We start from the raw sequence: 23,989 nt of genomic DNA, 5'->3' as shown, positions 1-23,989 counted from the left end.
ATAATAATCGAAAACAAAATTCGTTCGCGCTAATAAATGGGCCCCCTCGAACCATGCAATTCCCTATTTTTTTTATATTTTTATCGACAATACTTTAAGAGATATCGCGCTGTCCACTCCTTAGTGGGACACCCTGTATATATATATGTTATATTACGTGTATTATATTTAAAAGCAGAAATGTATATTTTTTTTATAGAATGACATGTTCATCGCATGGTCCAATGTTTTGTGTAATAAAAATATAAAATTAAGCAAGAAAAACACGATTTGCGAACTGCACTTTAAACCAGAAGATGTTATTAGAGAAGATGCCTTTTTTCAAGACGATGCAACCAGTCATGTACGTGAAAAGAGGAAAACCAAAATTAAATAGAGAAGCAATTCCATCAATTTTTCCAGCAAAATAGGTACCATACTATCAGCAGACGGACCTCAGAAACAATAATGACGTCATGTCTTCTGAGTTTTCAACTGAATGTGAAATCTCTGAAACATCACATTCGGTGGAATTCCTTCTACGTCGCATCAGGTTAATAAGGGGAAAAAAGGAAATAAGCAAGTTCTCTGCTCAACATTTAGGTTTTGGAAAAAGTACAGAGCTTCCTACAAGCTATTGGGTTTCTTATTTCTTTTGTAACTCTTTGTATCGCATAAATAAATATCATATATTATTATACCTTTCAATATTGTTACTTCTTTTACTCTGCAACAATGTATATAATCATTTCAATTTTATTTTTGTAGAATATTGATTATATACCACTATAGATAAGTATTCAAAAATATTCTCGTCCAGTGTTCTTCTCTCTGTGATATATTTAATTATTTTAACTTTAATTAATGTAAACGTAGTTGTTACTATAGAATTTATTTCTTTTAAATTTAATTTATATATATACGTTTTCTTTGACTTATATAATGATTATTTTACTCATACTTTAGGTTATGAATATTTTTCTTTTAAAAAATTATAACGTTACTTTCCATTCAATTTTTTCCACCATTCGTACATTATTTTATGTTTTTCGGATATGTGTATATGTACATCTCCTGTAATGTAACCATGTATTTCTAACCTTTTTGTTTCATCATCTGTCATTTACAATTTCAAGATGGCGACGACAAAGTCCAAGTTATTCCATTTGGCGAACATCCCGCTGTACGGAACAGTTTTTCTGACCACTTTCAATCTAAGCAGATGAGTCTTCTTACTCTTACTTCATGGTACTGTTCTGGGCAGAAAACCTCCCCGCTGAAGGGTTAAGTAAGGTTCGACTATACAAGTATTGTAAAATCGCAACATTTCTCCTACCGACATTTAGAAAATTACGAATGTTACAAAATACAGCGCATCAATCTACATCCACTTGTACAGCTTCATCAACAACAGGCTTAGATAGTTTTGTACGATTGTATTGTACACATTTTATAATCTGAAAACCAAACAAAAGAATAAAATTATTATACTGAATCAAAAAATAACCATAAATATTCTGCATAATGAACAATCTAAAAAAATTATAATAATGTAGTATAAGTTAATAAAAGTAACTACTATCTAATAAATGCATGGTACAAGAGCAGTGGAAAGTTAAAAGCATACGTTCTGAAAATATTAAAAAGTAAGTGTATGGAAGATGTTTTAAAGATTTCAATTAGGATAAGTACAAAAACAAAAGAGAAAGGGAAAGAAATAAACAAATATCCCAAAAATGACTTGCATATTATTATGCAAAAATAGAATGATAAATCCAGCAGAGCTATAGCATCTTCCGCTGGGAGCGCTACTCGCTTGAATAGCAAATATCTTTTTTGCTATTATGCTTAATTGAGGTAAAAATTGAGCATTATGTTTCCGCCACTACAGTATATCCTCATCCCCACAAAAAACTTTAAAAAAAGTAAAAAAACTACGCCAAGTACATGAAAAAGTCGAGGACAAAAAAGAGTATTATCAAATAAATCACAAAAAAAATAGAAGATAATAATAATTACAATATAACGAAAGATGTGAAATCAAAATGAGCTGCAAGTACATAAAGGTACTTTCCAGCAGCGTGCAAAGGCGACACTGTGTAACACAATGTAAGATTCGGTCAAATACTTGGCGTGGCCAGGCAAGGTATCCTTAGGTCATCAATACCCATAATTATCGGTGTACAGGACCTTACACTGATCACCGAACTTCGCACGCATATATGCATAGTGAAATGCTTACAAGTATTCTTTCGATACGTCGAGCACACTCATCCCCACGTATATCGGCTGGTCGAACTTCACTTTCAGTTTTTGCATTTCGATCGCCACCAACTGTTCGGAGAAGATCGTACGACTGTGAAAATTCGGCTTCGCGATCAACGCTTCTGCGTCATAACGACCGTGCCACTGAGTCACAAGTCGCATGTCTACGCGATTCCGCACGTTCTCCATTGTTTTACCGTAGACTGCATTGTTCATTAATTTATAAAGAGTTTTTTCTGAAATTTACTCGTGGTGCGCGTCCTCAAACCGATATTCAATTCGATGGACTGACACAACCAATGTGACTGATCGAATCGCGAGACACGATGAATTCGCCTCATGCGTAACCCGTGTCGCACGCACTGTTTGAGGTAGCGATAGTGGATTACGTATCGCTTCTTATCGTCGAGCGTGGCAAGCAGCTTGGTCTGTTTATCGTATGGGCAGAATGGAAGGTCGGCGTGCACGTCATAAATCTCCTTGGGATATTCGATGTCCACCTCCAACAGGTATCCCTCGGGTCCATCTTCATCGGGCAAGTATGACACGTCGAGCGCGGCCATTGTCGCATCGTCCAGCCATCGAAACCCTCCGTGTGGCATAGCCTATGACATCGCCCATCCGTACAAGTTGTTGACTCGAAGTATATTAGATACGTCGACGACTTCGTATGCCGGGCTCCACGTACAGTAAGATGTCCACGTCCGCCAGAAGGTCTAACTGTACGCCGGTGTACTTGAGCATCGCGTCCCACGTAAAACTTGGTAGTGTAAAATAATGCGCGGGATCCAAGTCATAACTCGCGATACAGTCATCGCGGAAACTTTCGAACACGTCGGCGAGTACAAATCCCTGTACTCGCCCAATGTCTGTACGCGGAAAGTGTTCCACACGTTCGCGGCGTGCGCGTAATCGGATTCCGACACGACGCTATCGTTTAACCGATTGAAGAATGCTTCGCGGGACGGTAAACGCGTATCGTTCAGCTTGGTGTATGACGTAGGGAAAGTCGTATCCCATAGTCGTATGGGAAGACGCCCTTACTGGTTAGGAGATTGAATTGATCGTCCGACAGGGATTGAAACTCGCGTCGTAGAATCGTGAGTCGTTCATTCCCAAGATCCAAAGCGAGTTTCACCAAACTGGCGGCTAAGAACTTCAACGAATCTATGGAAAAGAAGCCACTCTGCCAATCATTGTTCTCGGCGCCGATTTCCTTTACATGCTTGGTGAACGATATATACCGCTCCTTCGTCACCGGCAGCAGGTCCATCTATCCCTCGAACGCGGACGCCAACTCCTTAAATATGAAATGCGCGTCGTATCCGGATAGATTATGGAAGACAACCGGTATTGTGTATGATCGCTAAAACTGCAAGTTGCAAGTCACGTGGCCCGCGCCTCGGTATTCCCTCGTCGAGTGGGCGCGCATTTTTTTGTCCGTGTCGACGAAATGTTTCCCGCACACGTGACAAACGCTCGAGTCGATATAATTGTGCAACTGTTGACTTGTCAGCGGATTCATTGGTTTCGCGCTCCGCAACCACGAATACGCGATGTCCGCAAAGTCTCGCAGTTCCTGCACGAACCACTGCACGCACTTGGTTTCGTGGCGATATACGCGATAACGGCACAGAGACGCGTCGCCGGAGCAATGTATATAATACCTCACGTTGTACGCTCTGTGCTGCTGGTATGTGTTCGCACGACACACGCGTGAAAAATATCAGAATTTTTCTTTCGAGGTTATAAGGCCCGATTGACCTGGAGGTACGCGTGTAGCCGGACGATCTATCACCCGCCAAATTAATATTGGGTGACTGTTTCGATGTTTAAATGTAAATTCTGATCCGTACGATGATCAGAGAAGTTTTGCTCTGTTCGTGCTGATGGTCCGAACGCTGACCCGATCAAGACACCGAACCTTGCTAGTCGCGAGCTCATTGACTTCAGCTCAGTCCACCTTTTCGCTGTCAAAGGTGGACAAGACTTCAGAATTTTGGGAGGTGCCAAAATTCCTGATTGGCCCAGCTTTCCTTGAAGAGGAGGAACCTTCCCTCTGTGATTTCGGTGGTGGAGGAGGAACTTCTCCCTCTTGGTGACGTAGCGCGGGAAAAACCGAAAATCTGGCTACCAAACCTCGTTAGGTTGATCGGCCGAAGCGCCTCGCTAGGGTCGCGGTTTATGACCGTATTGTCCCGCGAGTCAGCGATGGTCGTTGGTATGTGCCGGTTCGAAGTTGCCATATACCACCTGCTGACACAGGAATTAACGGATTTTCTCAGAGCGAAAACGGTTGAGGTATCCAAAAAAATAGCACGATGTCGATTGCCGTCTATAAGACATCTGGCAGACAAATGTTCCCCAAGACTTCGAAGGTAAGCAATTGCCTAGTAATAAAGGGTCGCTGAATTTCTGCCTCGCTCTGAGCCCCTCTTTGTTCCCGTAAGACGGAACAGTATGTATACGTGCGACTCCGTTCCGCCGGCTCGACGTCCCACAGCACGCACTCGAAGTTCGCGTAGACGGTGAATGGTGCTCGTTCCTTATTCTTGAAATTTTTGATCCGCAACCATTTATCCTCCGCGCACTTTGACGGCGCACTCGTTCAAATGCTGGCAGTCCGCAGTATGTTTTGTCAATCGCTCGGCCGAATGGAAGAAGCTGAGACACCTGCAACGATAATAGCATTAATAATAAAAATAAGAATAAATAATATATCGAACGAAATATTTTTACTCATCTGTCGCCAACGAATACTTGATGCCAGTGATTGCTGAGTTGCTTCGAAATGAGCCTCGACATGCTTCGAATGCACGCGAAATGGTCTCGTTGAGGGTCCTTGGAGTCCTGTACCAGTAACACGTTCGCGGGTTTCTCCCGCTTATCCTCAGTCAAACGCAGAGGAATGCAGCTTTTGTCGGTGCAGGTGTACACGTTCAACGACACGTCGATCAACCTCTCGAACTTCGTCAGCTGATTTAACGTTACGGAGAGACTCATAGCGTCCGTACGAAGTATCATCGAGTAATGAGGATACGACGAGTCCTTGTGTATGTACGTAGAAGCTAAATACAAACTGGCGGCGACGGACCACAAGAAACACGCACTGTCTCTGCTCTGTACATTGACCACTGCCCTTTTAAGCACGACCTCACGCGGAAGTGCCGCGTCGCAGCCGATGTGAAGAGGGTTATGCCTATTAATGTTTACTAGGAGGTTTAGCATAGCCATCAGGGCCTATCCACTATCGCGATCTTGGAACTCCTCGATCGCCATTAACGCGGGAGCGACTACGCACTTGGAATACCACTAGCGCACGCTCGATGCCCTGAAGAGTACGCGGTTTCACATACCGAAACTTTTCATGTCCGTATTCTTGTTCAACGTAAACTCCGCGTTCAGAATCGTATTCACGGACACACCATAATGTTCCCTGATGGAGTCTGTTATGCGCGAGAGCACCTTTCGTCGGGCACCCTCCAAAAATGTACGTAGATCGACGTAACCCACGTTAATGACAGCATCGGCAACGATGTGACCGGCGATGTCGGTGATGGTGACTGGTTGCGAAGGTGCGACTCTCGAAAAAGGTAGTTGGCCCATCAAAAGATGGACGCGGATCCCCCTTTGTTGAATACACACCACACAACGCTAAAGTTGACTTCTCACTGGAGCTCGTCATCCGATGATCCAGTGTGTTTGTCAGATGGACGTGAGAAGAAGCTGAGTTCTTCCGTGATGTCGTAGGTTGTTAGCGTGGTCCTAACTCAGATCCGATAGACGTGAGAGGCGAGGTGCCATTTTTGAGTGATACCTTCCTGATTGATGGAAGCGTTGCAGACAACCGATGGCTTCTGCGGATGAGGCACGGCGCCACGTGTTTTCACTCGTGGTGTCGATGAGATCTCGTTCAGACCGCCTCCAATGAAAATTATTCCTTGGTCGTTGACGAAGGCCGTAAGTTGATTGAGAAAGTTCGATGAAGGCTGAGATGACTTGGAGCAAGAGCCTTGCATTTTGAAGGGATGCAGGTTGATTGTGTGGTCTTTATTCGCAGGATTGTTGCCCTTTTCAAGTCACTTGGTTCAGGTAAGATGAGTGTTAATGAGATGCAACTTCTGATCCTTGAGATGATTCTGAAACAAACTGAAACTAAGTGAATGGGTTTGTCGAGAATTGCCCGTTTGTAAATGAGATCCAAATGATACTTGAATGTTGAATGCAGAGCGAGTCAGAGAGTCGTGGACTAGTCTCCTGTGAGTTTGAATGCACTGAGCATGCAGTCACTTCAGGATGATATGAAGGCAAGAGGCGCCTGGACAACAGGCGCTTCCACGTGATGTATCTCCCCGAGCTTGTATGAGTTCCCGAGGGCACATATGGGCCACGAGAGAAAGAGTTACAGCTCTTTCTAAGTCCAATACTGGCGAGAATGCATGGTCTGCTAGTGAGTCCCTCGTTGTTCGAGTGATCTAGTCTTGAATACGAGACTTTGTTCGTCCAGACTTCTTGACAGAGATGCAATGATAGTAAGACAGAGTTGTAAATTCTGCCTGTATTGAGATAATGAGTGTTGCTGCAGCATCACGAGCCATGTCGTGTAGATTGAGAGGGCCATGAGGTCCTGGGTTGAGACAGCCATGATGTTCCGTCCACCATAGCTTATGATGTTCAAGCTGTGAAGTAGTTGAGCCTCATGATGGGCAATCAATTTGAGTTAATGTGCTTGGATTCTTTCCATTGCACATGATGGGTGAGATCTTGATCGTGAGACCTTGCAGTGTGATGCTCGAGAACTGATCCATTTGTGTATAACTTGTTAATCCGTCCACCGAAGCGTAGTAGCAATATAGAGAAAGTGTCGCTCGAACATGACTCGCACCCGAGTGCGAGTCTCGGAATTGTGAATTTTCTTGAGACGTATTACCTTCACTTGGAATACGTGAGTGCCGTCACCTTGAGATCTGTGGACGGTGAGATTACGGTATTGTAGATTACCGCCGTCATGGCGTGATGATTGGCATCGGAGAAGCAGAGTAGTTCCACTGGTGAGTCGCTGTAGGTGTTGAGCCACCTAGAGCCTGCGAGCGTGCGCACGCTTGTGAGATCTTCTCTGATGCTGAGCCAGTAGGAGTGACGTGGGATGGCAGTAGATTGTCCCAGTTGATTCTGTGCAGCCACGACTCTTGCAAATTCCTTCGCTGGAGCTGTGACCGATGATGGATGCTGAGTGGATCACGATATGTGCTGCTTTTGAGAAAATGAGGCGCGTTGTTAAAGTGACAGTCGTATTTGGCTTGGAAGAGAACGTATAGTTGTAAAGTAGAATGTAAAGTTGAAAACGAGAATGTAAAGTTGTTGGTGCCTTGGAACCTGAGTGCTCCGTTCGTGCAGTCGTTGAGCGAGATGATGGGGAAAGCTCCAAATACCAATGTGTGGTTGAATTCCACTTGAGAAATGAGACCCTGCCCGCGTCGCACAGGTCTATCTACTGGATGAGTTGTTCCAATGAGTTCGTCGGCTGTCTCAGCATTGCCAGACGTCATCGATGCATCCAGCATGCGTGATTGATGGCTAGAATTCAGCAGCTATTTTCATTGGATTGTCATTTGCACGTTATGTCTGAAGATGAGTTGATAGGGTTGAGTACAGTGAATCGCCACGCTGATTCACGAGTGTGTTTCTCGATAATGATTTTCGCATTCTTTCTCTGAAGTTTGAGGGTTGGGCGATTGGCACTGTTGAGGTGCCCGTAATGAGGTGGGCTGGATAAATCCCTATGAGTTGCTGCGCTAATGATGAAATCCGTGGGTCTGAACTTTAGATGGTCCAAATCTACCACTCTGAGGTTCTTGATCTGTGGCAATCTTGACATCACTCGAGGTTGAGTGGATTACTGGGCCCCAATGCCAACGATTGTGGTGGATGATGGCGTGCACTGAGAGTTGAGATCACAGGTGAAATCCGTCTTGACATAGGTGTGCTCGGAGATAGCAGAGGTTGAGTGTTTGACGCTGCTCGATCGTTGAATATACCGATGCAGTGTTGACTGCACCGACTGTATCTCTACTGTACTGTAAACAGGCGTACCTCTTCGAGGAACTTATCAAGGGCTTGTAAAGTATTGAAACGACCCACCTGGGAGCTGACGTTCAGGTTGGTGAGTCCTGGTCTTGACGTGATGAGTTGACGTCCTCTTGAAGTCTTTGCATGAGTTTGAGCTGGTTCCGTGATGAATGTGCCTTTGCGGTGAGTGTGATGGTTGCCCTTTGGGCTAGCTGGTGAGTGCATCTACTCAGATGATTCCTCAGGCTGGTGTTGAGCTGGTGAATTCCCGCCGGGCTGAGCTGTCTTTGGCTGAGTGGAGTTGCCTAGACCAGGCATGGGATTTAAGTGAACGCAACGGCCGATTTTCGAAGGCAACGCCTCCTTTCTCCCGCCGCGCGTCTTGGCCCCCGCGGCGGCCTAGGTTCGTGGAGCGTCTCAGGCCCGTACTATATGAACCGCGCGAGGCGCATTGGGGCGACACCGTGTCAATAGGTTTCCACATCACCCATAGGGGTACTATCATCGATGCATTTTTTTTTGTCAGTGGTATCCCCTGTAGGCCAAATCACACCCATTGCCGAATTCTTCGAAAATTAGGCTACATGAGGGGAAAAAGAAAAAAATTTGTGTGATTTTGATAATCATTTGCACATTCTTCGATCGGTGATAGATCAGTTCAATGAGCGTGTCACTGACTTCGATTCGCTCAGAAATGATCTAATTCTCTTTGAGAATCCCCTCACCGCAAAAATCGAGGAACAAGCCCTCGAGCATCAAGAAGAACTGTGCGATCTTTAACGCGACATTTCTTTGATGATGGCACCCCCATGGGTGATGTGACAACCTATTGATACGGTGTCGCCCTAATCCGCCACGCGCGGTTCATATAGTGCGGGCCTGAGGCGCTCCACGAACCTAGGCCGCCGCGGGGGCCAAGATGCGCGGCGGGAGAAAGGAGGCGTTGCCTTCGAAAATCGGCCGCTGCGTTCACTTAAATCCCATGCCTGGTCTAGGCCCTTACTGGGGATGGATGATTTTGATGTCATGAGCGGAGGCTTTGCCTCCACACTCTCCGACGACTTGGCCTGTGCCGAAATGAATGCTACCAGCGGGTATTTCAATGAGGCTTTAAGTGAGATTTCTTAGGCTATCCGAGTTTTCATGTCCAGCTTATGAGAGACGTGATGGACTAACAGGCAGTCCCCTAAATCGGCTGCCTTAGTCCAATGCGGTGAGGGATTTCTTAGCCTCGGTCACAGTTGAGAGTAGAGTACTGAGGGCTTCAGCGCTCTGAGAGGTAACAGGTGAGACGCAGAACAATTTGTCGAGCTGTGCATGAGTGACGGTAGTGATTTCACAGGACGAGCTGGTTCATCTTGCAGGGTTGAGCGTAGGTGATGCAGCTTCTTGCTGTTGGTCCGCTGCTAGTTGCTGAAAATAATTGACTTGAACCACTCGCTGTATGCAGGCCATTAGTTATAATTTCGTTTGAATGGCGACACGGGAGTGAAATGAAAAACCGCGTGGATCGACGACCACGAGGCTGCCCACAATTGTATTAATTGATTTAGCCTTTTGAGTATTCAAAACTCGGATTGCACTTGAGGGTGATCGATGAGAGTAGATCACATGAGATACACGCGATTACATAAGTTTGATTCGCAACAAAGCCGACTGAGCAAAACACATGCTATTTCGTGCGCTGAAAAACCGAGATAGACTAGAACAGGTATGCACAGGACCCCCAGTTCCGGGCGCGAGCGCACATTCGAGCTCCGAGCTCGTTCAAAGACAAGCGGGTCCGTCAACGGAGTGGAAAGCGGCTGGAGAAGCGGGAGCAGAGCGTTTAGGTGTATAATACACAGGTTGCCGCTCAGCATCACACAATCACTTAACGCGCGTGACTACCACTGTCGACGCCGCACGTTGTGCCAAACTATTTCGCTTCTGTATTGAAAACAAAACGTGACTTACCACTTTTGTCAAAGCTTTCCGAAGGAAAAATGTCTGTTGCATCGCGTGGAATAGTCAGATTTTCTCCTAGACCCTTAGTTTCGGAAATAAATTGAAAGATATCTTCAAAAATGGGTACATTTCGGGTGTCCTTATCCTTTTAATCGTTGTTTAAATATATTTAAATGCTTATAATTCAATAATAACTTATATCGTTGTGTTCGCGAGGGTTCATAGAATAATTTGACGGAACAACCAACCGAATAACTATTACCGTTTTGGCAGAAAAGATGTTCAAATTTGGAAATTTGCAGTTTTTTTTTTAAATCGAATTTCTCAAAAACTGAGGGTGATGGTGACAAACGGTTTGCGAATTCGTTTTCAGCGCACGAAAACCTATAAGAAACGGCTATTGAATGTTACAGAACAGAAAAAAAGTTCAATTTTGTTGGACAGTTTAATTATATCACACAAATATGTAATAATACCACATAAAACTATACAGACTGACCGAACGTTGATAACTTTAAACATTAATAATTTGAAGAGTGGGTCGAGCGGAGAAATTATTGGGGGATTATTCAGAGGTGGGTGTACTAAAAATATTTTAAATGGTCAGAATGTGAAACTTGTTGTTTGGAAGATATTCCTTGTCAATTTTAAAAGATGTCGCTATTTTCGTTACTGCATTTAGGATCATTTTTTAATAGATTATTTACATTAGTTACTAATAAAAGAAGATTTTTAACACAAAAGCCTGGTCTGTAATTTCAATAAAACGATGTGTTGCTATTTTCCTTTATTATTCGACTTTTCTTTATGTTGCTGTTCGTAGCTCCCGCGCCTCCTCCCGATACACGGGGACGCTGGGGGCCCCCTTCCGGCCGCTTGCGTCTTGTGCCGTTGCCACACTTTACGTCGGTGGTAACTAGTGTTGGTTAGAACCGTGATTTGTGAATCACGAGTGATCCGATCACGTTCATTCCCAATCACGGTGATTTTTCACAGTGATCCGTGATTTTCGTGATAGCTTCTGATTGGTGCAGGCAGAACAGTGATTCGCGATTTTCGTGATCTGATTGGTGGAAAGCATAACTGCTCTTTGCACGCGCCACATAACCCCAATTTTTAATTTCTCTTGAAACATTCTCAAGGCCTCACTGTGCTTATAGAATCTCAGTTGTATATTTTGAACCAATGTAATCGTTCTTGAACTATTTAAATTAACGAATATTTCTTCACTTTAGTTAAAAAGTATAATGTATATGTGAATACTTTAGCCAATCACATCAGTGCGTGCACACATTGACTATTTATGAATGTGCATACTAAGGCCGGTATTCATAGTCGCTACTTATTCTTAAGCAAATGCTTAAACATTCGGCATCCTTTACTAAGCTACTAGGTTAGTAGGGGATGCCGCATGCTTAACCCTAGAGTAGGCGCGCCAAATAATTTACGTTAGTAGGCGCACGTCGGTCATTTCGACCGATGGCAATGTAATCAGAAATAACTTAATAAAAGGACTAAAATAATATAAATAATGCATAACATTGTATTTTACTTACTTCAGAATCGTTATGCGTAAATAATGTTCATTTTTTATGATAAAATGATTAATCGTATTATAATATTATGAGTTCTGGAAAATTTATTTTTATACAAATGATGCATTGTAATTGATTTTAAAAATAAAATGTTATATAAAAATTTGTGCGAATGCAAAATATAAAATTACACTGTCTATTTATCAATTTGAATTTATCACTTGATTTTTAATTTTCAATAATAGCAATTATCTAATATATTTTATAGTTATATTTGTTTTTCAAAAAATATACTTATAAATTTATTGTTTCATAAACGTATTAAATATTTATATTTTCCTCGGAGTAGAAACTGCATCTTGAGAATAAAGAATAAATACTTACGTTTCCTTCACTCAAAGTACACGCTTCCTCTGCATCAGATATCTCTATATCCGCAGAATGAATTTCCGAATCTGTATCGTGATCGGATTGTATAACATAATCGGAATCTTCTGCGGAATCACTGATCTCCTCTTCAATGTTTTCAATCAATAAGAAATCTGGGAAATTAGTATTAGCCATGATTGCCACACAGTACGCGTCGTATGCGACAGACGAAATGAGACTAACGTTAGCAGGCGCGCTATGGTCGAAAAGACCGCCGCGTAAAAAAGTATGATTTAAAAACCTACACGAGTACACTAAGTGTCGCTCCGTAACATAAATAAGTCAAGAACTCTTTCAAAGAGGAATAACTATACGGAAAAAGTAAACAGTCGAACGCTATGGATCATGTTTCAAAACATATGAAATCGTCGGTCGAAAAGACCGACATGCGCCTACTCCCGGGTTAAGCATTCGCTTAACCCGCGAGAAGGCGCGTGACTAATTGGAACGCGAAGGGGCGCACACGGAGGTTTCTTCCGGGCTTTAATTATGTTAACAATACAGCACAAAAAATAAACTCTATTCGCATTTATGTAAACAATAAGCTAAGGGAATACAATAATAACTATTTGCATGAAATAGTAACATTTTTAGCTGTACTATATGTGTACATATAATATTACTGCATACATAACTACAGAGCTTCAATAAAAAATTATCTCAACCAAAATTAAAGAACTAAATGATTAGTATAATCTGTAATTGTCATTGCTTCGTCGAACGGAACAAATCGTACCTAACTTTCTCAAGAATTTTATTACTCTAAGCTATGTCATAAACTGCCTGGAAATTAAAATAATGCCAGCCAATTTAGTCCGGAAAACTATTTAAATTTTTAGCCGTAGAATGGAAATACATCTAGCGCACAGGCTGAGTCACGCGCACTTGATGCGCGCGATCTGATAAAACATTCTGCAAAATTACCAATTCAACAGTGAGAACAATGAAACATGGTTCAATCTAAAGTAAATTAATAAAGAGGAAGGTAGAAAGTACCTCATAGCCTTACAGGTTGACAATCTATAGTTATTTAACGAAATGTCTGGCACCCGGAGGAAACCTCCGTGTGCGCCCTCTCGCGGGTTAAGAATAAGTAACGACTATGAATACCGGCCTAAGTATATATTCGCTGAATTAGCACGTTTTGACTGCAACACAAGCTATATTGAAGTATTTTATAAAAAATAATTCAATCAAGATCAAGAATTACGATCACAGTAAACAATTCACTCAAGTTAAAAAAATCACGATCACGGTCGTGATATAACTTCATTCACGACCGTGATCGTGATTCTGCGATCACTGTGATAAATCACTGTTAGTGATTTTGCACTCCATCCCTATTGGTAACGCTTCCTACGTGCGACACACGTTTCTATTTTGTTCACTTATCGTACCTTAGTTTATATGTAACAATATATATATATATATATATATATATATAGCATTACTTTCTACCTAAACAAAGTGACGTCTTATTCCTCCTGAGTTCCATTGCAGGAAAATCTACAATACTTTTTAACTTGGAAACGAAAAAATTCCCCAATATTCGATTTAAACCACTGAAAAAGGTATTAAATAAAATACCAAACGAAAAGTTTTCAATTTTTTTATCACAATTTAGTTTAAAAATGCAAATAAATAAATAAATAAATGTAAAAAATATTAAATGTACAGGGTAGACTGGGGACGGTAGTAACACTTTGACTTTGAAATACGCTTACGCGAAAACTATTACAGTTACAACTACAGTTTTTTTTACGAAAATGTTACTTACTTATCTGACATTATTGAGACACAACAGTTTCGCTGTATGTCATGTAATATTCCGGTTATTAATAAAAAATGAGAAGCGGAGAAAGTGCTACAACCGGTTCTGACCCCGGGTCGGTTGTAACACTGCATGGAGTCGATAGTAGCACAAATTTAACATTACAAAATTAAAATATTTATTGATTTTAATTATAATAATAAATGGAAAAAAGTAAAATTTGTAACCAATTATGCGGTGTCGCCATTGCGGCAGAAATAGAAAACGTTTTGGCTGGTACATTTTTCATGTGATCAATCCTCAAATTCAGTACATTTTACCCATTTTTTATTTAGTTTGCTTGCGCTGTGCTATTGGATTTCATGCAAACAAGACAATACAGTATTTCCTCGTTACGGGCTCGGTTTGGTGTACACGATACGAACTTTTCGCTATCCCCACCACTTCTGTCTCACTCTTGTCCGGCGAAGGCGAGAGCGAGATGGAACGAGAGCGAGCAAGGACGGTACGAAACAGACGACGCGTTGATGTTTTGTCTCGCTCCGTCTTTCGGGCGCCTGACACTCTGTCCTTTGCGTGCGCGATGGTCGCAAGCGCTTACCGTGAGCCGGGCCTGCGTCAAGATTTTGCGAGAAACGAACACCCGGAATTAGGGCTCTGTTCACGATACGGACTCAACGCCGGTCCCGACCAGCGAGCCGTTAACGAGGAAATACTGTATTATTAATCTTCTTTGTCACTATTCGGTTCTGTCCCGGTACAACCGACCCCGACTGCCGATGTTACAATGGCCCCCGACCAAGTTTTTGAAGTTAAATTATAAATTTTTATTAACCAGACACTTAAAAGTGATAAGTAACGATCAGTTTTACTTTAAAAATGGCCAGATTGAATATTAAAAAATAGAGAAAACTCGTACTTGTGAAGGGAATATTTATATTACAATTTTAAATCAGTAAGAAAAAGTTACTTTAGGGTATCGAAAAGTTATTTTCTTCATTATGCATGTCTATTGTGTATCTATACTGCTAGGATATGGATATGTGTATTCGAAATGTCATTCTTCATCATATATCCAAAATTTCTGTTAATATCTATCATATGTTTTAAGATATTTAACGTGTTACAATCGCCTCCCTGTTACCATCGCCCCCGGTCTACCCTACATCATTAGAAAGGAATAATTTTATCCTATTTTTTGGCGCAAATTTCAGTCCGCTATCTTAAAAAAGAGACGCAAAAGGCGGCAAATACTTGCAATGAACTTAGCAAGACAGTACGTTGAATTGTATCGATGGTATTAAGCCATTAACAAACATGCCATTTTACCAATCGGGCAATTAAGAGAAGAAGCCCAAGAAGCCTGAAATAACGATTTCAGGAACTACCGCGAATTTTCTGACTAATTTATTTATCAATTAGATCCGATTCATATATTTCATAATCAAGGATCGCATTGATAAGAACAGCGAGGAAAAAAAACACGCGAAGCCGCAAACCATATCTTTGCTAGATGACTCAGATACATAATCAAGCTCTGTATTTTATAATAAGTTGTTTATCAGAGATTTAAATGATTATTGTATTTATTGCACAATACATTGCCTGTAATCTTAGATTATACTGGCCGAACAAGAAACGCGATTTTTGGATAACCTTAATGAAATATATCATTTCCGATGAATTTTTGCTTGCTGGAAACGAATTTGTCCGTGAAACATGCCACAAAAGCTTATTTTGACCATATTTAAGCCAATATATAAAAAGAACGGTAGGTCTTAGCCAAAATCCGACTAAATACTTGCATTTAGCAAGAAAAAGTGTACAAAATTGATATATTAATTTAAAAGTTGCAATAAATTCTGAGCAAGCAACCGCGTACAGAAATTGTAAGAGACTGAAATCTGTGGTTCGAGATAGGCTATATATGGCGCACAAGAAACTGGGTAAATACACGAAAAAGTTGTATATATTGTTAGTGGTTTTTGAGGTCGCTGATTCCGAATCCGACATAGGATTTGTAAAATTAATTTATTTAAACAATTTGTTTAAACAAACGATATATTTCATTAAGGTTACAAAATCTTGTCGGACAGTGTTATCTTATACTATAAAGCAGAAGAAAGTTTATATATTTGTGTGTTTGTCTATCACCTAAAAACTGTCGAACGATAAACTGGGGTCACGAAATGTGTCCCTAGCTAATCCAGATGAATGTGATTATTTTCACAAAATTTTTTTTTTTATAAAATCAGAATCTAAATTCCGGGGGAAGCCAAGTAAGCAATATGTAAGAAATGAAGTGAATGTCGATTTTTTTAAGTATAAGGGGGCATACCACTGTAAAAAATCGAAAAAATCGATATTTTCTTTTTCACATTTTCCGATAGACGTACGTTTCAAGAATGCTCTCTCCAAATTTGATGAAGAAATTCACAAAATTGACGGAGATATAGTATTTTCCGTGAAGTGGTGTCAAGCGCGCGACTAAGCCTTTTCAGTGGACCGCCATTTTGTAATTCTAAATTTCGAATTATTCACTTTTTTAGTATAAACTTAATAGAGACAAGTTCTTAAAAATAGGCGATTTTTTTCTCAAAAGTCAGGAGGGACAACTGCCCCTTTTGCACCCCACTCCGGACGCCCATGACTGACACGGAACTGATATGTGTACCCAGATCTTAACGTAAGCGCTACCTACGCTCGTGTATTTACATCGTAGATGTTTTTTTTTATAATTTTTAAATAGTTAATTTTCAGTAGTTAATAAGGACAGAGCCAATCAATTTGTAACGACACGTAGGGATTTAGGGGCCTCGGGTCCAAAAGACTACGAATATAAATTTTACAAAAACGTTTAAATTCATTATTTTCAATGACTTTTACGTGTCGTAGGATGGGCACCGTCTATTTAGACACGCGCGAAGTGCAGAAATTTGCGGGAATGTCAGTAGCAGCGACAATTTTTAATATTTTTCCGTGTACGACATGTGAAAATATTAATTAAATGTTCCACTTCACGAAAAATACTAACAATCAATTTCATCTTGCAATTTATAGCTTGTATAAGCTCTCAAGAAGTGCCATATTTCAGCGCCATATAGGCTCCTGATCCCCGAAATAGGTTTTCAGAAAGAAATCCGGCGTGAGTCGTTGACAAACCGAGCCAAACCATAGCTTAGCGAAAGCCCGCCCTCTATGTTAAACTCTCACTCTAAACAAGTCAAGCGTATACAAGCACGCAACATATTTAAGTATTTCAACGCATTTCGGAGTAGTTCTTGAGTTGGCCGCTGTTCATGAACAGAGGTCGCTAAATTCAGTCCTGAAATTATGGGTCGGTAACATAGATTGGGTGGCGACACGAAGTCCCATAAGGTGATAGGTCTATTCTATACCTCGTCTGTGGTTTTAGGACGAGGGACTTGTTGAGACTTAAATACGAGGGAGGAGATCGTGCCTCGTAGGGCGACGAGGGGGAGGGGAATTTCGTCCTTGACCATCTCGAGATGGGGACCGCTAAGGTACATCGCCTAGATCAGGGGTGCACAGGACCCCCAATTCCGGGCGCGAGCGCACATTCGAGCTCGAACTGAGCTCGAGCTCGAGCTCCGAGCTCGTTCAAGAACAAGCGAGTCCGCCAACGGAATGGGGAGCGGTTGGAGTAGTGGGAGCGGAGCGTCACAGGCTGCCGCAGGGGTTTCCAGAGTTTGACGCACCGAAAGTAAGGAACACTTTGGGGAATTTTTAAAAGAAATGTATTGAGTATTATACTTCCAATCTCTGTACTCAAGGTTTCAAATTGAAGAAAAATGAATCCACGATTAATAAATATTAACAAATTATACATAGAAATATACATATGTATATTCACGTATGGATCTAATATTGGACCAACTTTATAAGTATCCGAATATTTTTGTGGCCCACTGTATATGTATATATCACATATATGTTATTAGATATCTTCAAATGCAAATACTCAAATTTACGTATGCGAATTTGTTAAAATTAACTTTCTCAATATAATATAAAATTCTGTACGTTTTCATTTGGTCTTGTATATCTATCGCGAGTATGCTTGTAGACTACAAGTTGTAGCAGGCATACGGCCTTTGCAGTCATAGAGTTCCCCACCACGAGACATTATACCGAGGAGTGGGGATGAGCATACCACGGTCGAGCTCGAGGGCTCACCGACTGCCCTAGAGCAGACTTAGTGTGCCCCCCTGGCCTAGATGGTCAGTGGTTGGGGAAAGGGGTAAGAGTTGAAATTCAAGGATTTCGGTAGAGTTGTGGAGTGATTTATAGGGGCGAATTTAATTTATGCCGCGCAAAAAATATTGGGACGGCACACACATCTTTTTTTTTTATTTTGTAATTATTATTATCTTCTATTTTTTTTGTGATTTATTTGATTTCATGTACTTGGCGTATTTTTTTTTTACTTTTTCGAAGTTTTTTATGGGGATTAGTACGTACCTCTTACGTTGTGCACAAGAAATATAACATCGACGACGTTTAAAACACAAAAAGGCTAGTTTCCCTTGGTTGCTTAGTAACGACGAAGGCGAGATTATTCGACAATATAGCGAATGATGTCGTGGAACGTGAAGAAAAGAAATGGCACATTTCGGACATGCCGTTTTATAATAACAATATTGAACATCATTGCCCACTGACCGCGATTGCCCCATTCTCCCCTATTCAACGTTTCTTTTCTATTCGGAAACAATTCCTGCAATAAGCCCCACCCTATATCTCCGGATACCCCCCATTCATACTTGACATTTTAAGTTTGCATCTTTCAATCCTATGTACTAGAACCTTATCGAATATATTCGATTCCATCAGTCCCATCTGGTTTCTATACCACTGTCTATACTACTATGTTCTCCATTTCTTATCGGAAATGAATCATACTCGAATCAGATTCAACGACATCCTTTGTAGTTAAATAAGGCTTTGTCTTATCGCGCCAAAGTGTTTTCGGATAGAATGACTAATCAGACGTATCTACCAATCTTTTGTCGTTAGGTTATGAATTTCCGGTTAGCAGTGGATTACTATGGTAACTTATCGTCGTTCTCAATTCGGAATTTGAACCATAGGTATATCATTCACATATCAAGATGAGATCAAAATATCAATGTCACTATGTGTAATGTAGTCATGTGTAGAAATGAAATATTCAGATATGATAAAACGTTCCGTCATCCGACGATAAGGTTCCCTCATAATATAAAAATCGTTTTGTATACTTTACATTGGTCAGTGTGTATTAAATTACAAACGAAAGTATATCTCGTTTTATAAATTCGGTGACAACTTATTTGGGCATGAGACGTATGTATTTTGAAAAGTCCGTTTTCGGGGCAAAAAGTATTTATTATTAGGTATAAATAGAGGACTATGATGAATGTTATTCGCACTGCTGGCTCGTGTGACAGGGAACATAGGGACTGCTCTATGTATTACCAGCTTTACTACTCGGCCTCGCCTAAAATTTAGATTATGATTTTATAAAAAAAAAATTTTGGTGAAAATAGTCACATTCATCTGGATTAGCTAGGCATAATGAGCTGGGACACATTTCGTGACCCCAGAGTTTACCGTTCGAAAGTTTTGTCGTGTACCCGGGAGAAGTGCAAGTACTAATCCTTGTATGGAAATGTTCTTTATTTTTTTGGCAAGTTCGAACTAGTTGCTCGTGCGATGTACAAGAGTGATCTGCCGCTCAAACGTACGGAGGAAAGGAACGTAGGGAAATCGGAGAATCCTATTGGTAGTTACTATTGCGAGGGTGTGGAAAATGAGGTTAGGATTGGTCATTGAGTAAGGGAGGAAGTGGTAGTTTTAAGAAAGTCGGTTGTGACTAAGACGTTAGCTTTCACTTTTGAAGGGGGCCTTGGGACCCACGGCCTAATCCGCCTGTTTACCGTTAAGTCACGTTCGCTCGAAAGGGGCTAAGGGTCTTAGAGGGTGACGATGACCAGATGTGTAGGAAAAGGGAAAATCGCGAAGTGGGTATCTAACAGTTTTCAGGCAACAGACAAACGCACAAACACTTTCAGCTTTATATATTAAGCATCGAATGATAAGCTGTTTTACTTGATTTCAGACTTTTATTTACCAGCCATTGCCATGATGGCAATGGTGGCCAGCGTCCTTGCCACTGAATTTCCACCAGCATGTCCATCAAAGGATCTCATAAACAGCACGATTCATACGACTGTACTTTTGCCGCACGAGTGCAACTGTGCGAAGTATTATAAATGCACCGACGGAGAATTGAGTCTGAAACAATGTGACTCCGATGAGAAGTTCGATGTTAATCAAAGAAAATGTGTCCCTGAAGAAAAAGCGGTGTGTAGTACTGTACCACTGCTTTCAACTGCAACTACACCGCCAGCAATAAACTGTCCGCCAGGCAATGATATCACTCACATTCCACACGAGACGGACTGCGAACTTTATTACACATGTGAGAATGGCAGGAAACAGCTAAAGGAATGTAAGAATGGACTTCATTTTGACGAAATAAAGGGTGTGTGTATTTTGTCGGAGGACGTCAATTGTGGTTCAAGAGCATCCCGGAAGACTGCGCCTCTTTTGCCTGATACAGACAACACCTATGATATTAGCCTGACTGAATGCCCACCGAAGGGTTCTCAGGAAAATCGAAAGTTACCACACCAATGCATGTGTGATAGATATTACCTTTGTAAAAACGGAGAACCTATTCTTCAAATGTGCAAAAACGGTACCCAATACGATTACATCAGAGAGGTTTGTGACGATCCGAAACACTTTAATTGCATAAGACCTATTCCTGAGAAGTGTAATGGTATTTGTATAATTCGTGATCCTGATCCAAAAGACTGTGCTTGGTATTATGAGTGCACGAACGGCCACAAAGAGCATATGAAATGTCACGAAGGGCTTCAATTCAATCCGAGTACGCGCATGTGCGACTTGCCACAGTATGTGAAGTGTAAAGTATGTACTGACACTAATGATGCTGAAACTTACTGTAGTTGCCCTGATACAACGGGCGATAGGTTGCCTCACGAGTGTCAATGCAATAAATACTACATATGCGAGAATGGAAACGCAAACGTTAAGTCGTGTCCACGTGGATATGCCTATGATCGCGTGAAGCACCATTGCGAATTAGCCGACACAGTCGTTTGCGATAAAAGTCCAAACAATGAACCTCAGAACGCATTGGGATGCATTGGTACTTGCCCGGTACACAATTCAGAACGCAGAACACCAGTGACGTATTTGCCCCACATAGAGTGCACGAATTTTTGTTATTGTGACAAGGGCACTCCGGTCGCTTACGAATGCTCGAAAGGCTTTCATTTCAGCCGCAGAGACCAAAACTGCACGGATCCAGCGGTAGCTCAGTGTGTGCCGCCTTTGACTTATGTTGACGAAGACCATGAATCGATAAATGCGAAAGAAACGTTCTTTTAATCACATATTCATTCCACTCATCGGTAAATTGTTTCGATAGAGCAGAACGCTCGCTAAAGTTATTTCAAGTTATATTAAGTTTATTACTGTGATGAATAGACATGTCCGAATAACTTTCAGACATTATACCCCCCCCCCCATAAACATGACTCATGTATGAGAGAAGCTAATTCCCTTTAATTCTCGAAAAAATTAAAAAAGTTCAGATGCAAAGATTGTGAAATCAGCTTTGCTAATTCCAATTGTATACAAGTCAATACAGTGCTCGGATTTTCAGCTTCGGTTTTAAGTAAGTAAACATTGACTTTGATTCGCTTAATATTAGTCTCTACCAAGTTCTTATTATCTTCGATCGTAAAATGATTACTTAAAACCGAAGCTGAAAATCTGAGCACTGAATTGATTTGTATACAATTGGAATTAGCAAACTTGATTTCTCAATCTTTGCATCTGAACTGTTTTAATTTTTTCGAGAATTAAAGGGAATTAGCATCTTTCATACATAAGTCATGTTTATGGGGGGCGGGGGGGATTTCGTCACTTTTTTCATAATTTGTGACTTTTTGTTGTGATCTATTAGATAGGCATGTAGCTGCATTATTTAAAGTGGTTATCTGCAAGTGACGCAATAGCTTCATTTGGCGCTATATTTGAATGTTTCTTTAGCATATCCTTCCATTAATTATCTTTCTTTTAAACTATTTTTTAGAATTCAACAGGAATGAATCTAAGTTGTATTGTACTAGAGTGCTATTCCATACTCTAATGTAGAGAAATACATATTTTTAACAGTAAATATGGTGTACCTATGTCCCAATTTATTTTTTTTCTCCACTAAATTATACATTTTTCCACATTCATAATAAAATTCGATTTTGTTCATAAATATTTCTTAAAACTCTAATATAAAATTATACATAAAAATGTGCTTCTTGCATTTGTTCGTGCTGCAGGGTTATTTTCTCTTTCTCTTCTGCTTTGATTATCTGCAAATATATAAAAGCCACATTTTAGTTACAACTTAACGTAGAACCTATAGAAAAAGAGTGGCCTTTCGCTAAGTGTAGAGACTACATAATATGTGCAAAGGAGGTGACAGCGTATGGCAGAAGGTCTTGTTGCAGGAAATTTAAATGCTAATGGTAACTTAGCGAAAATGAACGAAGAGATCCAATATATTTTTAACGCACAATGGCTATAATAAAATTAATAATTTTAATTAAATTAATTTAGTATGTTTATTGGTGTATTAAAATAAATATATTGTTAGTGGAAAGCTAATAAAATTAATGACTATCGCGGGAACTACTGTGGGTTTTAAAGTGTTACGAATGCCTTTCACAAAAGATTGAAAAGTATCAAGGGAGATGTGTTTTCAGCGTACTTTCCTCACCAATGTGACTTGATCTACGTGGTAAGCAATCCGCCATAATTTTCTTAATTCTTAATGCTATGTCTTTTGACAAATTTTGTCGATTTACCTTATTTGACAAATTTCCAGAAACTTGCGCGTAAGAAGATGCTTCTCTGTCGAACCTTCTCCGGACAAGTTCCAAGTCTGTGCGTCTCCTTCGTTTCTATCAGCTCTACATAATAAGTATATTAAATAAATTGGGTTCTATAAGCTCTACATAAAAAGTCTATTAAAAAATTTTGACGACTGTCACTTGGCAGGTTAGGATCGATTAACAGCTATACTCGTTTCATCCTAAGAAAAATCCTATGCCCCGACCGTTTTGTGGCCGTTCTGCGCAGCCCCCACTACCGCCTACGGGCCCGACGCAGGCTATTGCTCGCAGCACTTTACTTGCCGACTTCCCTGCCCCTTCGTGGGCGTGACATGACCGATGTCAATGTCAACACTGCAGGTTGCGGAACGGCTGACAGAGAGGTAACAGGTGGTAAGACGGAGAAAAACGTAGGCGGTTAAGTGGGGAGTCGGACCAACCAGCGCCTCCTCAGAATCATCCCTGCGCGAACGGGATTCTTCTTAGGATGAAACGAGTATAGGTGATATTTACCAGCGACCCGAACGCAGCGGTTTTTTGTCTTTTTCGTCAACTGCGCAACCGCATTTCCATTAAAACCATTCCTGATTGAATAAATTCTGCTTTCGAATGGCGACATCTACTGGCGTCAAGTGTAGGAGGAAGACGTGACGTGACGAAAACTCTGACCGAAAAAAGTATCATTTTGATAACTATTAATTCAGAATAATTATTTTATCTTTTAGAAAAACAGCTTGATACATTAAGTAAAACGACAGATGGGTTCGAAAAAAAAAAATATTCGCTTAATCATGTTAAAAGACCGGAACTATATCTAAGATAAGATAATAAGGCCAAAACAGCTGCGGGGTCGTACCCACTTCGCTAGCATTCCTGTATAGAGACATGGTCGCTCAGTGTGCTTATGGGTAGAGGGGGAAGGGGAATTAGCTTCCAGTATAATTCCTTGAAATGTTTGCATGCATGTATGTTGCGTTAATTATTCAAGTGTTCAGACTTTTCGG

At 40.9% G+C, this 23,989-nt stretch overlaps 1 protein-coding gene and 2 long non-coding RNA genes across 3 annotated transcripts in view; 2 read left to right on the top strand and 1 right to left on the bottom strand.

Annotated features, from left to right (window-relative positions):
* The window catches only part of LOC143374596 (uncharacterized), a 362,323-nt gene that overhangs the window by 196,252 nt on the left and 142,082 nt on the right, over positions 1–23,989 (top strand). The window lies entirely within an intron of this gene.
* Positions 1,415–2,491, bottom strand: LOC143374589 (uncharacterized). Its single transcript, XR_013086693.1, has 2 exons — positions 2,222–2,491; positions 1,415–1,436 (listed from the first exon to the last, which is right to left on the bottom strand). It is a non-coding gene; the product is annotated as an uncharacterized LOC143374589 (long non-coding RNA).
* LOC143374881 (chitin-binding domain protein cbd-1-like) lies at positions 19,231–21,477 on the top strand. Its single transcript, XM_076823431.1, has 2 exons — positions 19,231–19,341; positions 20,117–21,477. Exons 1-2 carry the CDS (start codon positions 19,335–19,337, stop codon positions 21,475–21,477), a joined length of 1,368 nt encoding a protein of 455 aa, XP_076679546.1. The 5' UTR covers positions 19,231–19,334.

This window comes from Andrena cerasifolii, chromosome 11 (assembly GCF_050908995.1).
Source record: "Andrena cerasifolii isolate SP2316 chromosome 11, iyAndCera1_principal, whole genome shotgun sequence".
Taxonomy (NCBI): Eukaryota; Metazoa; Arthropoda; class Insecta; order Hymenoptera; family Andrenidae; genus Andrena; species Andrena cerasifolii.
The sequence above is the reverse complement of the archived record's forward strand: the minus strand, read 5'-3'. Positions and strand labels throughout refer to the sequence as shown.